This window comes from Phaseolus vulgaris, chromosome 7, assembly GCF_051622355.1.
Source record: "Phaseolus vulgaris cultivar YP4 chromosome 7, ASM5162235v1, whole genome shotgun sequence".
Taxonomy (NCBI): domain Eukaryota; kingdom Viridiplantae; phylum Streptophyta; class Magnoliopsida; order Fabales; family Fabaceae; genus Phaseolus; species Phaseolus vulgaris.
In genome coordinates this window covers 55376086-55392140 of record NC_143504.1, presented here as the reverse complement: position 1 = coordinate 55392140, position 16055 = coordinate 55376086, and the positions used below count along the sequence as shown (strand labels likewise).

At 32.5% G+C, this 16055-nt stretch overlaps 1 protein-coding gene across 8 annotated transcripts in view; it reads left to right on the top strand.

The window, feature by feature from the left end:
- LOC137830399 (ubiquitin C-terminal hydrolase 13) overlaps positions 1–16055 on the top strand; it is a 30145-nt gene that overhangs the window by 1623 nt on the left and 12467 nt on the right. For all 8 annotated transcript variants that reach the window (XM_068637709.2, XM_068637712.2, XM_068637710.2 and 5 more), the window contains exons 5-20: positions 3702–3964; positions 4059–4277; positions 4386–4494; positions 4581–4696; positions 4936–5034; positions 5611–5720; positions 7508–7582; positions 8751–8829; positions 8958–9104; positions 12226–12306; positions 12407–12526; positions 13371–13493; positions 15076–15153; positions 15293–15381; positions 15459–15567; positions 15963–16031. In XM_068637709.2, coding sequence (XP_068493810.2) covers positions 3702–3964; positions 4059–4277; positions 4386–4494; positions 4581–4696; positions 4936–5034; positions 5611–5720; positions 7508–7582; positions 8751–8829; positions 8958–9104; positions 12226–12306; positions 12407–12526; positions 13371–13493; positions 15076–15153; positions 15293–15381; positions 15459–15567; positions 15963–16031 — 1886 coding nt within the window. The remainder of the gene's footprint in view (positions 1–3701; positions 3965–4058; positions 4278–4385; positions 4495–4580; positions 4697–4935; positions 5035–5610; positions 5721–7507; positions 7583–8750; positions 8830–8957; positions 9105–12225; positions 12307–12406; positions 12527–13370; positions 13494–15075; positions 15154–15292; positions 15382–15458; positions 15568–15962; positions 16032–16055) is intronic.

Genomic DNA, 16055 nt, shown 5'->3' with positions numbered 1-16055 from the left:
GAAATTATATTATTCTTTATAATATGGGATATTATATGCTTGAGAGAACCAATATAATGGTTCTGTTTGTGGACAGTTAATAATTTATGGTAGAGATTTCTGTTGCAGACCTAAAAATATAGGGGATTGGGTTTTGTCAAATTGATGCATTCTCAGAATTACTCATTTGATTCATATTAATTATTTGATGCGAATCAAGTTCCTGTTTTACAATTTCATTTAAGAAGCAAACTGATGGACCCAGGGATTGTAGTCAGGCATTAAATCCTTTATCTTTTAATTGTTTGCTTGATGTTATTGCAGATTATAATTTAATTAGGTATCAGGTAATTTGGTGGAAGGAGAGATGATCAATTGAAATATGAATGAATTGTAATTGATTGATCATTCCTGGATTGTGGTTTGGTAGTCTAGGGTAGATAACTGACTCTCTTGTGTAGTAAAGACTCTAGACCGGACCATGCTTTTCTTGCCAAGAAATTCCTCTCAAGCTGATGGCCTTTCGAGCTGTCTGACTGAGCTATCCTTTTAGAAATTCTCTCTGACTCTCCAATACCCCTGGGTTGTTTTTCGAACTATTGTTTTTGGCATAGCTCAATTTTTATGTTTTTTATTTACAGGTTAAGCGAGAGTATATGAAAATCTGAGAAATATCTTATGATTTTATTTTTATATCTTTATAATGTTTTAGAGTTTTGTGACTGCGACTCTGAAGCCCAAGTGAAATCCACTATGCCAAACACTTCCCACACTTCTAATTTCCATCTGTTATAGGGACATTTAATTTTTACTGGAGTGGCAGAACTTGATGGGTCTGGTCCTTAAGGTTTCTGGATGTGTTTCTCTCTTTTCTGATTTGTTTGAAGTTCTGTCCAATTTCATTCCAACATTGTTACTTGTGAATTGTTTTTAATTATTTATCGTATAATATAATAAATTACAGAATAATAATAATAAATGTAATAGCATTAAAAAATAGAAAAAAACCTATTTAAAGCATAACATAAATATAATAAACTAAATAATTTAGTAAACTAAATAAAACGTAATATATGATATAATAAATTAAAAATTAAAATTAAACATAGTAGTAATGAAAATGTATAATAAACCATTTAGTAATAGTAATAAAAATTAAATAAAACATAATATATAATAAAATAAGCTAAATTATAGAAAAATCTAAAAAATGTATTAGTATACCTTAAAATCTTATGAGTGAGTAGAATAAAAATTTAATGTTTTATCATTCTTATTTTTATTTTAAAAAATATTAATATATACGTATAATAAAGTAATACGTACAAAGAATATAAAATATTATTACTCAATAATATATTGTTATATGATACAAACTAAATGTATACATTTATTTGAAATCTAATATTTATTAGAGGTTTTCTGAATAGGTAAAAAAAATCAGAATAGTGGTTATCCTGCTACTGCTATTGACTACTATGATCAACTTTATGTTTATTAAAGTATTATTAATTTTTATTACTAATGGTTACCCGTGCTTGAGATTTTAATTATTTTTCTCCTTTTGAACATATATATACATATATGAGTAATGAATGTATATGAAATTATTGGAATAATAGTATTGCCATTTGCGATCCAGGATTGACTAATATGAATAAAATTGGTCCCACTACCCTTCTAGATTTTAGCAACTATTATTCAAAATACTCTCTAGTTATTTTACATTTTTTATATATTTTTCAATTCAAGAAGTACTCTTCTTAAAGTATGACAACTAATCATGGTTTTGTCTAATTAGAAAATCTAAAAATGAAATTTCTTCTATTGAAATAGACTTTAAGGTCAGTTTGGTGGTCATGAAAGAATAACCATCTTATCGTGTTCTAATAAATTGTTTGGTAGAGTGATGTGCTATGATTTCTTTATGCTAATGTTATGTAACATATTTCTTATCTCAAAGGCAACATGATAAGTCAGTTGATCTCTTTCTTACTCTCTAACCACTTCACCTCCATTACAATCACTATCACTATCACCACCACCCTCCTTGTCATCGTTGTTCCTTTTTCACCACCCTCACCTTCATATCTGTCGTAACAACTACCACCTTTGTTAGCGTCACCATCTCGTTATTGTCATTTTTTTATGGAGATCCTATATTGACTAGAGTTATGGCCAAATTATAGTCTATAAGTGGGAGCAAACTACACTTTACAAGCCAGTTTTGTGAGGTTGAGTTAGTTCTAAATCTACTTTCTAAGATGGTATTATAACTTATCCTAATAAGATTTGTTGAACCTATTGTGCTACCCACTATTAGACCATAGATCCCACATTGATTAGAGATTATAATATATAAATGAGTGTAAACCTCACGACAAGTCAATTTTGTGAGGTTTAGTTAGACCTAAATTTACTTTTTAAGAATTTTAGTCATTGTCACCACTATCATTCCTCTTGTAACCACTATTACTATCAGCGCCACTACCACAACCTATTATTATTTGGTCTTTATCTTGGTGCGTGTCAAACATTGGATATGATTAATGCTTATCTTGCTTTTGTATCGTATAATATCTTGACAACTAAAAAAGTCCATAATGCTTTGGATATGCTTGTGTTGGGTTATATATTTTTTTTGGGTTAGGTGATGACTCTTTTATCAACCTTTGGGAGGATATTCTGTTGGAGGATATATTCTTTATAAAGGATTTGTCAAATGTGTTTGGAACTTTAACTTTCAGAGATTTCATGTTATTAAGAAACTAATGAATTAAAATATTATTTTTTTACCTTTTCCATGTATTTATATTGTCTTAGGTTCGTGTTAAAGCACATTTTGGAAGGATTTTTAAACTTATATTCTGATTGATTGGAAAAAGCTGCTAGTGTTACTTTTTCTAATCAAACTTGTTTGGTAATTTAGATAGATTATAATCCAAATTTACAATCTTTAACAAAGATTTTTTTTTTTTTATGATAAAGAAAATTTTGGAGACTGTTGTTAAAAGCTAAGAAATTATAATTTTGAGTTTACTTTTGTTTTCCATTCTATTCCCAACCATTGTTTATTTTAAATACAAACCAACTACTAAAAATAGTATGTATGATCAATTGTTGAAATAATCTTTAAAAATAATCCAGTCTTCTGAACACATATTGTTTGTTTACCAGATTTTATTCTCTGATATTTAGGGAGTTTAGGCAGTTAATTACTTACTGTAACAATCACTAAGTATTTCATTCTGTCATGTTATTTTCATTTCAAATACCATAGTAATTTTGGATGTTACCATGTCAGAAGTTTTGTTTTTTACTTAGCGAGTTTGTGTTAAGCTTGTTAGGTTGCTTCTGTTACTAAAACCTGACATGGGTTGGTAGAATATTGAAGATTGTATTGGTAAGATGTAATACCCATGCATATTAGTTTGACTAGGGGGCAAATAAAAAAGGAAATTATCATCATTCAGAAAAAAATATTCTCTCGAATTAATTCTCTGCACCAAGTTTATTCTACCATTGGGCTCCTGTTTACAACATAGGATTTTTATTGGTTCCCCTGAAAAATCAATATCTGTCACACAGTTATGTTGGATTTTTAACTTGTTTATGTAATGGACAATATCTTATCATCTACTTTGGGAACATTTTTTGTAGCTCCCTCTCCATCACATTTTGTTATTCAGAAAAATGAATTTGTTTGCCTTTTCATATTCCAGAATCTCATCATCAGTTCAATGCGCGAGCGTGTGATTGGGGTTTTGCTAATTTCATGCCACTTGCTCAATTGTATGATCCTGCTAGAGGTTATCTTGTGAATGATACATGCGTAGTTGAGGCTGACATTGCTGTGCGTAAAGATATGGATTGGTCATATGACTCGAAAAAGGAAACTGGTTATGTTGGATTAAAAAACCAAGGAGCTACTTGTTATATGAATTCTCTGCTTCAAACACTGTACCACATTTCTTATTTCCGAAAGGTTAGCTGATGTTATATAAATTTGTAAGGTCTAGTTTTTTGAAAGGGCAAGCACTTATATTAAAATTAGCTCATCTATAGAATTTTTTTTTCAGGCTGTGTACCAGATGCCCACGACTGAAAATGATTCACCATCAAGAAGCATACCTCTTGCATTACAGAGTTTGTTTTACAAATTGCAGTACAGTGACTGTAGTGTAGCAACGAAAGAGTTAACCAAGTCTTTTGGATGGGATACATATGATTCATTCATGCAGCATGATGTCCAAGAACTTAATAGGGTTCTTTGTGAGAAGTTAGAAGACAAAATGAAGGTACTGAGTTATTTACGATAGTTTTTTATTGTTATGTCTTGTTAAAGTAGCTTTTACTCTGGATACTTGTGTACATTTACTATGTTCTTGGGATTTCATCTTTGCCAGGGAACTGTTGTAGAAGGCACTATTCAGAAATTGTTTGAAGGCCACCATATGAACTATATTGAATGCATCAATGAGGATTATAAATCAACAAGAAAGGAGTCATTTTATGGTATGCATTTTTCCTTTAGGATGCTGCTGTTTACCACATTATTCCATATTATTGGACCTTATGGAATATTGGATATTTGATTACAGATCTTCAGCTTGATGTCAAAGGCTGTAAGGATGTTTATGCTTCTTTTGATAAGTATGTGGAAGTGGAACGGCTTGAGGGTGATAACAAATATCATGCCGAGCACCATGGGTTACAGGTAAAACCTGAACCAATGTGCTTTTTTTTTGCCTTTCATTATCAGGCTGAACTTCACTAAGTGCATTATTTTATCTATAAAAATCTCTTTATATTGATCTTCCTCTATTTTGTTAGCTGCTTTTGTTTAGGAGTTACTGTTTCACTTGAATGATTGCTGAAGCTGTTACTATTATCGTTGTTATTTTCATTATCTTGAGTGATTGTTTTCCTAGAATGTGATTGTGATTACACTTTCAGGATGCTAGGAAGGGTGTATTGTTCATCGATTTCCCACCTGTTCTACAGCTTCAATTAAAACGGTTTGAGTATGATTTTATGCGAGACACTATGGTAAAGGTTGGTATTTAGTTCAAGAACCAATAAAATATCCCTTGCCTTTTGATCTGTCATAATATTTTTTTCACTATAATATTTTACTCTGATAGAACTTTTACCATACATTTTTTCTTTGCTAGTTGCAGTTACAGTTGATCATTTTCTATTATAAATTATACAGTTAAAGACCTTTTGCTTATTATTAAACGTATGATGCTCCAGATTTAGTACCCATTTATTAAATTTCTAAAAGTAAATGCCCTGTTTGGGTTTTTCTTTGATATTTATCCACTAATCTTTGTTTCATAGATTTTCTATTGTGATTGTAAGCTTTCTCTATTGCTTGGTCCAGGAGTTTTTGTACCATATCCTGTTGTATACTTTGTTTAATACTTAAAGTGATGTGATACTTAAAATTTGAAACATACAGTATGGTTTTTTATGTCTTAGATGTTTTTTTTTAGTTTTTCCTTGATTGTTTTTCCCCCATTGGACAGATGCTATTGTAATAAAAATTTTCTCAGTTTATTATTCCATTTCTAATATTTTCTGTTACTTCTGACATCTCTATCTAACATGGTGATTGATTGGCATCAGATCAATGATCGCTATGAGTTTCCCTTGCAACTGGATCTTGATAGGGATAATGGCAAGTATCTATCTCCTGAAGCAGACAGAAGTATTCGGAATCTTTATTCACTTCACAGGTATCTTAAATAATGAATGCTATGGCCACAATCTTTTTTCTATGCAACGCCTGCTTTAGAACAGCATGCTATGCTGCATCATGAAACTACATTTATGCTTCTGCTTGAAGTGGTGAAATTTTGAAGTTATATGATTTGAAAAGAAAATCAATATATACTCAGCACTATTATAATACTTAGATGGTATGATTCAATGGAGGAAAATAAAAGCCTTTTTATCCTATATTGTTGTTACTATGTTTTTAAACAAATATAACCTAAAAGCAAATATTTAGTGGTAGAGTTCTGATTTAGGCTGGAAAAGACTGCGGGTAGATTCTTAAAATTTTGCGTGTACTTGCCTTCTCAATCCTTTGTTTGATCAAGGAGAAAATTTGTGAAGAGTAATGTTATAAATATGGGTTGTGGAAAAGGTCGGAAAACCAATAATACTTCAAGCTTAATGTGTTGCTGAGGGCTATATTCAAAATTGTGGCATCGATTAAGTCAGTAGGTTGGTTGATAAATGCAATGTGGTTCTGAAGAAGGTATCTAGGAGATAGAGTGGAGGATAAAATATATTGGTTGTTGGTGATGGTCTGACATGCTAGGAAACTTCTTAGATGTGGAATTTTCTTTTAGTGTTGGTTTGGCTTTTGTTTATACTTTGAGCCTTGAGCATGGTTATCAAACTTGCAAGTTAACTCCTTAACTCGATTGAGTTTAAGAGTCTACTGATGGGTCATGAGTTAACTCGTGTGTAGACTCGTTTTTGAGCATACTTGAACCAAACTCAGACAAACTTGTAGAATCCGTCAAACTCGTGAGTCGGAGGCTGAGTGAACGAGTTTTGGAGAAAAGCCAAAAATGATCCACACATGGGTTGTTTTGTTTAGTGTGTAGATTTAGGGTTCGTTTTTGTTTCATACCTAGACTATGTTAGTATTTCATTTGAGTTCTTGGTTTTCGTTCTCGCCTCCCCATCGCTCCTTGTGGCCTTGTCGTTGCTCACTGTGTCCTCGCTGTTGCTCACTATGTCCTCGCTGTCGCTCACTGTGGCCTCGCTGTCGCTCACTGTGGCCTCGTCATCGCTCGCTGTGGCCTTGCCGTCGTCTAGCCATTGTCTTGCCATCGTTTTACTGTGCATCACGTCACATAGTCTCACATTTCCTTGCATTGTGTCGTCGTGTTCTACCTTCGTGTTTAGATAGGTGTTGTGGTTCTTGATCGCAATTGGGGTTGGAGATGGGTTTTGTGATTTTTGTTTGGGTTGAGTTTCATGAATTTTTTATTGGGTTGGGTTTCGTGATTTTAGTTTTGGATTGAGGTGAATCAAAAATAAGGAATGACAGATGGGGGTTTCGGGAATAAAGTAGAGTTATTTGAGGTTTTTATTTTATTTTTTTATCTGGAGTCTGGTGAAATGAAATTAAAATAAAATTGTTTTTTTATTGGTTGTGTTCAGCACATAAAGTTTGAAGATGTGTGGAATTGGTATCATGAATGTTTATATTTTTTTATTGAATTTTATATAAAATAGACTGTTATGAGTCTACGAGTCGAGTTTACATACCTTGCATGAGTCTATATAGACTCTTGAGTCTAATAACCTTGGCCTTTAGTTAAGGTCAGTCAGAAGTATTAGGACTAAATTTAGAATTTATCTATTTTTTCATGATTGATATTGAATTTACTTGTTATTGCATTGGTGTACGAGGTGGGGTAGCCTGTGATGCAGTTTGCTGTTACTATAGGTTTGTTTCATTGTTAACATCCGTATGAACGTTGTCTGAACTTTTTGTTTGCAGTGTTTTGGTTCACAGTAGTGGGGTGAATGGTGGACACTACTATGCTTACATTAGGCCAACACTATCAGATGAGTGGTACACTCTTTTTAATCTTTCACTTTTTTGTATATGTATTATAATGTTCATCTTAGTAATCATTGGTGCACTTGTTGATTGTCACGAAACAAGTAACGTGATGAAATTTATTACTATCAAGGATAATATTTGCCACTATGAAACAGGAAAATCAGAGTCATATGTATTAAAGAGTTTTTCTGTTGTGAATGTGTTTAATCTCACATGTAAATCTATTATTGATAATCATTTTAAACGTAATATGGATGATAATGAAGAATATCCGTAACTGTTGCCGTACATATTTCTCTAATCACTAAGATCAAACATATCTCTTTTACTTGTATTGACATCCTACAGTGCTAGTGATGCTATAACAGTAAACACCACTAGTTAATCTTTTCAACTCCCATTCAATTTCATTATTGTCAAATTTATTCTATTGTAATGTTATCGGGTTTGTTAAATCAAATTGATAGAACGTTTGGAGGTGTTGTAGATAATTCACTCGGTGTTGGATGTTAGTTAGGTAGTTAGTTAGTTGACAGTTAACTAGTAATGCCGTTATATGGTACACAACAGGGAGAAAATCTTTTGTGGCCTCTCTCCCCCCATCTCCTTTTTCTTCTCTGTTTGGTGAGTGTGTTCAGTATGTGTTTTGATAAGATAGGAGATACAAAGAGGATGTCTTGTATATTGTGATCAACGTATTTTAGGTGATATTGAGATTTATTATGGTTTTCTAAGATCATTTAGATGATTTGTTGGGTGTCAATAATCAATATTTTATTTTTCTTTAGACATGGTAGTATAAGAAGGCATTGATATTTGATTTCCATTTTTATTCATTCTTTGCTTCTTTTTCAATTATCTCTTGGTAATATTGGAATTGTCAGTCACAGTTGCAGATACATTTACAATTTAAATATGTTCTTTTACATTGATTGTTTTTTTTCTTCCAAAATCAAATTAAGATCACACAGTTTCAACATCTTCATAGTATAAAGCTGTGTAAAGCTGTCTTTGTACCTGTTTAGTTGGTAAAAGTTTTGTCAACTATGTTATGGATTTTGGATATAATGCTTGTGTTAAAGTGTCCGACTACACACTTTGATGTATTTATAAAATATTAGAGGAAAACATAACTTGCTTGTGTTGGGGATCAAACCTTAAAAAATACTCACTTCAGGTTTAAGTTTGACGATGAACGAGTAACCAAAGAAGATGCAAAGAGGGCTTTAGAAGAACAGTATGGTGGCGAAGAGGAGGTAGTATTTTTTAATGCCTTTGTTGGGCCTGTCTTGTATGTTTTTTCTTGATATTTTTTGACTTGGTGTTTTTTTCTTTTCACATCATGCCAGTTTTTGTTGCTTCATTCTATTTTTTTTGTCAACAGTTACCTCATACTAATCCTGGGTTCAACAATTCTTCCTTTAAGTTTACAAAATACTCAAATGCATATATGCTTGTCTATGTTCGAGAAAGTGACAAGGATAAAATAATTTGTAATGTGGATGAGAAGAACATTGCTGAACACCTTAGAGTAAGATGTTTGATTCATTGATGTTATATTTTTTTTGGGCTTCATTACATTTGTTACCTAAGTATTGTTATTTTGAAATTTTTGTCTCCGCTTATATCTGATAATCCCCTTACTATTTTAATTGGTCAATTTTGGTTCATCCATTAATTTGACATCTAATATTTAACAGAAATGTTGAAGTGGCTGTGCAGTAGAGTGCTGCAACAGCATGGATGTGCTGACTTGGTAGTGCAATAGTGTTGTCTCATGATATAAAAGTGATACAATGATGAATTATTCTCAAATTTGAAGGAATAATATTCTACTTTATTGTATCAATTATGAGGTCGTTAGAATGCAGGAATTTGCAGGTTATTTTAGGAAATATGGACAACTAATTCTTAGGAGACAAATCTCTTTGATTATGGGATTGTTTTTTGGAGTACATAAATCTAGTACTAATAGTGATATCTGACTGTGAGTCTGTGATAAAGAATGAATTTATAGCAAGGATAAATTGATAACTTCCTAAAACACACAATGAGCACCACGATTTTGACACTCCCCCTCCTTTCCCAGCTTTGACATAATTCTTTCAAAGTTAATGCAGTTCATCCGTTTGGTGAGTATGCCTGCTAGTTGACTCTTAGTGGATACACGGGGAACACATTAAGCTAGTGTCTAGCTATTCCTTAATAAAATGTCTGTCCATGTTTGATATGTTTAGTTCTATCATGTTGCACTAGGTTGTGGGTTATACTAATTGCAAATTTATTGTTACAATATATCCTCATAGGTTCATCACACTTTATCTTCAAGTCTTTCAGTGTAATCTTCAGCCATAGAAGTAAACATATTTCTTGGGCCATTGCTCGGAATTCTGCTTCAGCACTTGATCTAGCTACTGCACTCTGTTTTTTCTCTTCCAAGTCACTAGGTTTCCACCAAGGAAGGTGTAGTGTATCTAGTTGTTCATCTCCTATCACAATTGACCTCACAAAATCTATGTTTGTGTATGCTTCAAAACTTACATTCTTGTTTTGTTTGAATAAAATCCTTCTTCTTGGAGTCCCTTTTAAATATTGAACTCTTTTAAGAGTAGCTTGTAATTGTGCTTCCTTTGTTTGGTGCATAAATTGGCTGACTAGACTTGCAAAAAAGCAATGTCTGGCCTAGTGCAAGATAAGTAAATAAGCTAACACGATCAAATTCAAGAGTCATTCTTGATATGAAGTTAACATCCAAGATCATTCAACAAACTGGGCAAGAGTGACAATATCCTTGCTATTTTCGTGCTTCAATTTTCATAATTGTTCAATTTAGTCCATAGACTTGTTAGGATTCCATAATATTTAGCAATAAAAATAGTGCCTTGTTTGGATCCAAAGATTTTACTTTATAATTCATAGGAAGTTGAAAAATCTTATGGAGTAATTATTTTCGAGATCTTCCCAAATTTCTTGGGCACTAGAGTAGAACATTTAGCTTTGATTGATGTTTGTAGTCATGTACCCCAAAACCATGTTATGACAAGAGTCATTATTGTCCCAAATGTGAAAATTAGGATTACTTGAGATATTTGTTTAAGCGTTCCTTGATACCTTCAATGTGCATTGGATGAATTGAGCCCATTGAAGGTAGTTTCAAATGCTATCTTTGAGCAAGTGTGGTGGAAGGTAGGCATTGCTTAATGGAGAAACTATAGTGGATGAGAAATTGGTTGCCATGCCAAAAAATTTTTTTTTTTCCAAAACAAATTAGAAACCATCAAATAAGGAAAAGGAAATGTGAATAGTGCTCTTTCAAATGAGAGATATGCAAACCTAGATGGAAGATATAAACTGGGGCAATTTTGGGCCACCTCAATGCGACCCCTGTTGGAGATCTCACATCGACTAGAGAAAACATAGTATATATGTGGGTGCAAACCTTACCTTATGAGTCAATTTTGTAAGGTTGAGTTAGGTTTAAAATTCATTTCTTAATAATCCGACAAGGTCAAGGGAATAAATACTTGACTGAAAAGAAAAAAACCCATTTCATCTGTGTGCCTATGTTTTCTTTCAACGACACCATTTTGGTGATGAATGTGAGGACATGACAAATGATGAATAATGTCTATTTCTTTGAGTTACGTAGTAAAGACATGGAATTCACCTCCCTACTTGGATTGTAAAGCTTTGATGCATATGTTAAATTGTAGCTCAACCATATTTTTAAATTGTTTAAAAATAGTTAAGGCATCCAATTTATTTTTAAGAAGATATATCGACAAATTTGAAGCTGAGGAGAGCAACAAATGGAAAACTATTAGAGCCCGTGAGGTTTGTATTTATTTATATATTACCTTTAGTTAATGTGAGATTTCCAACACACTCCCTCATGCTAAGGATTGGACATCTCGTGCATGAGACTAGATATTTGTGAGTTGTCTAATAGGTATCCGTAGCAAGTGATACGATAGACCTTAAATCTTGTTAGAATAGACTTTGATATTATAATAGAAAAGTGATACACTGATTTATTATGAAAAGGCTAAAAGATACAAAATGATTATGAGACAATTAACATAAGACTATACAGAGCTCAAACCCAAGTTAGAGTTGTAAGTTGTAACCGTCTAGCAAAACAGTTATTGTTAGGCAGAAGCAGGTACAACATGTTGAGAATGAGACAGGATTGCAGGTTTAAGCATACATTTGTAAGGTAGTTTTTACAGCTTAGTGTTTGTTAGCTTTTAGGATCCCCCTTTTATAGGAAATTTAGGGGAAAGGGCGACTTTTTTTAAGAATTGGGTTTTGTAAGTGGAATAATCTAGTGGTTAGGAGACTGCTCCTTTGTATTCTTTTGTTGTATGACTGGTGAAATTAGAGGAAGTTCAGATTTTCTTTTCTTTGTTCTTCTATGAGGATAATACTTACTCCTAACAGTTACACTAACCAATAGTCTAAGAGAAACCACTTCTGCCATGAATGAACCAAAATTGGACTATTAATGAAGTGGGATGATCGGATTTGGTAAAAAGTATTTGAAGGGACCAAATTTCTGAAATACGATAATAGAGGGCAAAATTTAAGCCTAATTTGTAATCATATTTTGAATGTAAAAATACTCCCTTTAAAGGTTCAACTGTACATTTTAGATGAGATTAAGGAGAGAACAAGAAGAAAAAGATCTGAAGAGGAAGGAGAAGGCTGAGGCTCACTTGTACACCATCATAAAGGTTACAACTCTGTTGATTAATTCTCTGTTATTTTTGCCCTCTTTATTAAATGATTCATAAGATGATATTGAATAATAAGTTATTGATTCGTTGGTCCCAGGTTGCTCGTGATGAAGATCTGTGTGAGCAGATTGGAAATGATATATTCTTTGATCTGGTGGATCATGATAGAGTTCGAAGTTTTCGTATTCAAAAACAAGTGCCTTTTGTCATTTTCAAGGTACGAACTATGGTTTTGTTTTGTATTATGCAATAAACTTGGTACATATGATTTATGTCTCTAGATTTAGGGTAGTGTTAGAATTACATACACGAGCACACACATATATTTTATGTGTACATATACATACACATATATATACGGAGATTGAGCTGTATGTAGTCATTTAATTTAAGTCTTATTTATTGTACTTATGATTCATTTTAAATTTATAAACAAGAGCCTCCACTGGGTAAATTACACATAGAATTCATCACATTGCTTGTTTTATCTCAACATTTTGTTTCCTTTTTGCATCATTGAACCCTGTGACTAAAGTATCAGCCATTTGATATATGTTTATGTTACAATATTCTACAAAAGTTTAGGAGTGACATAATTATTTAATGTGTTTGCTCCACACTTGATTTTCACTAGATTCTTAAATATATCTCTTATAGTAGCAGAAACTGTATCAGGGAACAATCTTTTCTCAGATTTTTCATTGTGGAGCCAAAAGTATAACAATGGTAATATCATGCTGACACATTGCATAGGCGACACCTTTAATTTGTGATTAAAGTTTATCTAAATCAGGAATTGGTGTGTGTTTGTTTGTTCATCTTATTTTGCCACTTTGTTAGATTTAAATAGTTGTTATTTCTTACATGTTATGGCTGTTAATTCCGTTGTTTTAGTGTCATACAGCAACTGAATAAGTGCTTTTGTGAGGTAGCATCATGTCCTTTGTGTTTTTTTTCTCATCTATTTGAAATTCATGATTGTCCTATTTAGCTTCTGTTATACCACGAACTGATTATGATTTTGAATTTACTTTGAATCTTTCTGACAACAAATTTATCAGGAAGAAGTTGCCAAAGAATTTGGTATACCCATCCAGTATCAACGTTTTTGGTTGTGGGCAAAGCGCCAAAACAACACATACAGGCCAAATAGAGCACTGACACCTCAGGAAGAAGCACAATCAGTAAGTATAAAGGACTTCCAGTGTTGTTTTCATAAATAGCTGGTTGGCTGCCATGTTTCTATTTGCTTAATGTTAAGTATATTAACTTCATTTATAAGCTTAGTAATTTGTGAATTTGAAGACTGATCTCTCTATTTTCTTAAATACTATGGATGCTTGTTTAGGATACTCCACATGTGTATCAACATGTCTAATGTTGGCAAACATGAAATGTAGATATATTTGTTGTGTCTGATAATATATAATAAGAAAGACTCTTAGTTATTAATAAATAGTGTGCAATAGGTGTGGAGTGACCTTACATGGCTACGGGACTTATGTGTGTAATGTTTTTAAGCTCTGTTGGTAGCTTTCTTGGCAAGTTGTCAATATAACAACTCTTATCTTGGTGGGAAAAATTTCCTCTTTACTCACTTGTTTTCTGAGTTACAGAATCCATTTGTTTGTTGTTCAGTTTTTATATTTTTGTAATTTGGGTTGGTTTTGTTTCCAAAATAATTAGGGGTTTATGGTAGGATCCAAAGAACACCATGTGACTTCTATTTTGTTTCCAGCTACTGACCTAGCTCCCTGCATCGTTGTTGAAACAACCCTGACATTTTCTGTTCTCTGCCTCTCTAGCATAGATCTCTGTTCTTTACCTCACAACACACTTCTATTAGTCTCTCATCTGTTTGCATCCATTCCTTGTTGGTCTCTGTTTTATTTAATTTTATGCTACCCTTCTCTTTTTACTGTTGATGAAATTTGTGTATTTTCTTAACTTTACTGCTGTCTACCTTAGTCTTTGTGATGCGTTAAGGTATGTCATGTGGTCTACTCATCCAAAAAATCTAATGTATTCTGTTTTTATCTATTAATTTTATTTTTTCTATTTCATTCCCGTGTTCTTATACTATTAATTATGGAGATGTCCTTTATTTTTGACCATTTATCTATTAATCTCATTTTTTTGATATCATTCCTTTTTATCTGATATCTATAATCTTTAGTGTAGAAGTCATTGCAGTATCTGCTATCCGAAAATAATGCTACTGTAATTGGCCACTCCATATTTTGGGGAGGGGGTGGTTGAAAAACTATTGAGTGTTATCTTATTTTAACTTTATTTTTTTAAATGATGGAGTTTTCAACTATAAATATAGAGATGTAGTATTATAAATGTACCCTATTTATCTTATGAGGAGTGCTAGTAATATACTTTCTAACACATTGAAAACTACAAAATCAGGAAAGGGACATTAAATGAGTACTGAAACCCACTAAAATTAGTGGTTTTTTCAATAAATTTTGGCCAATAGTGGAGGGTGTTTTCAAAAGAACGTGTTAGAGAGTTTGTTGCTAGCATTTCTCTTATTTTAAAGACATTTTTCTATTTTATGCAAGTTCCAACAAATAGTATTCTTTTTCTCAAAATTTCATTTGATTATGGCTTGATTATTATGTGCGATAGCAAAAGGTGTTAAAACTGATTAATAAAAATTGAACTAAAGATAGTGAGAGTGGAAGTGCTATCTTTAATATTTTATGAATATTTTTCTCATAATGATTTGTTTGTTCTGTGGCATTGTAACTGTTGTAGGTTGGACTTTTGAGAGAAGTGTCCAATAAAGGAAATAATGCAGAGCTGAAGTTATTTTTGGAACTTGAAATGGGGAAGGTAATGTTTTTCTGAGAATTTAATCTTCCTGAGTAGTTTGGTGGTGACCACTAAATATTGTATGTTCTTCCATCCCCTTCTAAGTGAATCACAACTGACATGGATTTCTTACGTGCACCTTACACACACAATGAATCAGGATTTGCAGCCTATTCCTCCTCCCGAGAAGTCAAAAGAGAATCTCCTGCTTTTCTTTAAACTTTATGAACCTTCAAATGAAAAGCTTAGGTGCGTGTGCTTCATATTACTTATCAGAGGTGAATCTACATTGTATTAATTAAATGTTTCTTCCTTTCTTGGTTCAGGTATGTTGGGCGGCTCTTTGTGATGTTCAGTGCGAAGCCAGTAGATATATTGGTAAAACTAAATGAAATGGCTGGATATGCTCCTGATGAAGAAATAGACATGTTTGAGGTTAGTTAATGTGCATCTCATGCACAGTGATGTTCTATGATTGCAATATCAATGGAGTGCTATAATGTTTATGTTGACAACTGTATGTCTATTAGGAATTAGTTAGACAGATGGACTTTATTTTCTAGAAAATTGAATAATTAATAAGATTATTCTATTTTTATCTGATTTGGAATGATTAGGGTCAGAATCAGATTTTTGTGATTTGATTACTTTGGGGTCAAAATAAAATCTCTGATTTGAATTGATCCTTTTCATTTACTTTCCTTTCTACATTTATTAAGTAATTGGCCTATTTATGTTAATCTTTTATTCCTGAATAATACACAAGATTTATTCTTCCACTTTCTAGCTGTCCCTAAAATCACAATTTACGTTTTGTTGTGCCTGATCAGGAGATAAAATTTGAACCTAATGTCATGTGTGAACGTCTTGACAAGAAATCCACATTCCGTGAGAGTCAGGTATGCATCACGAGTGACATGTAT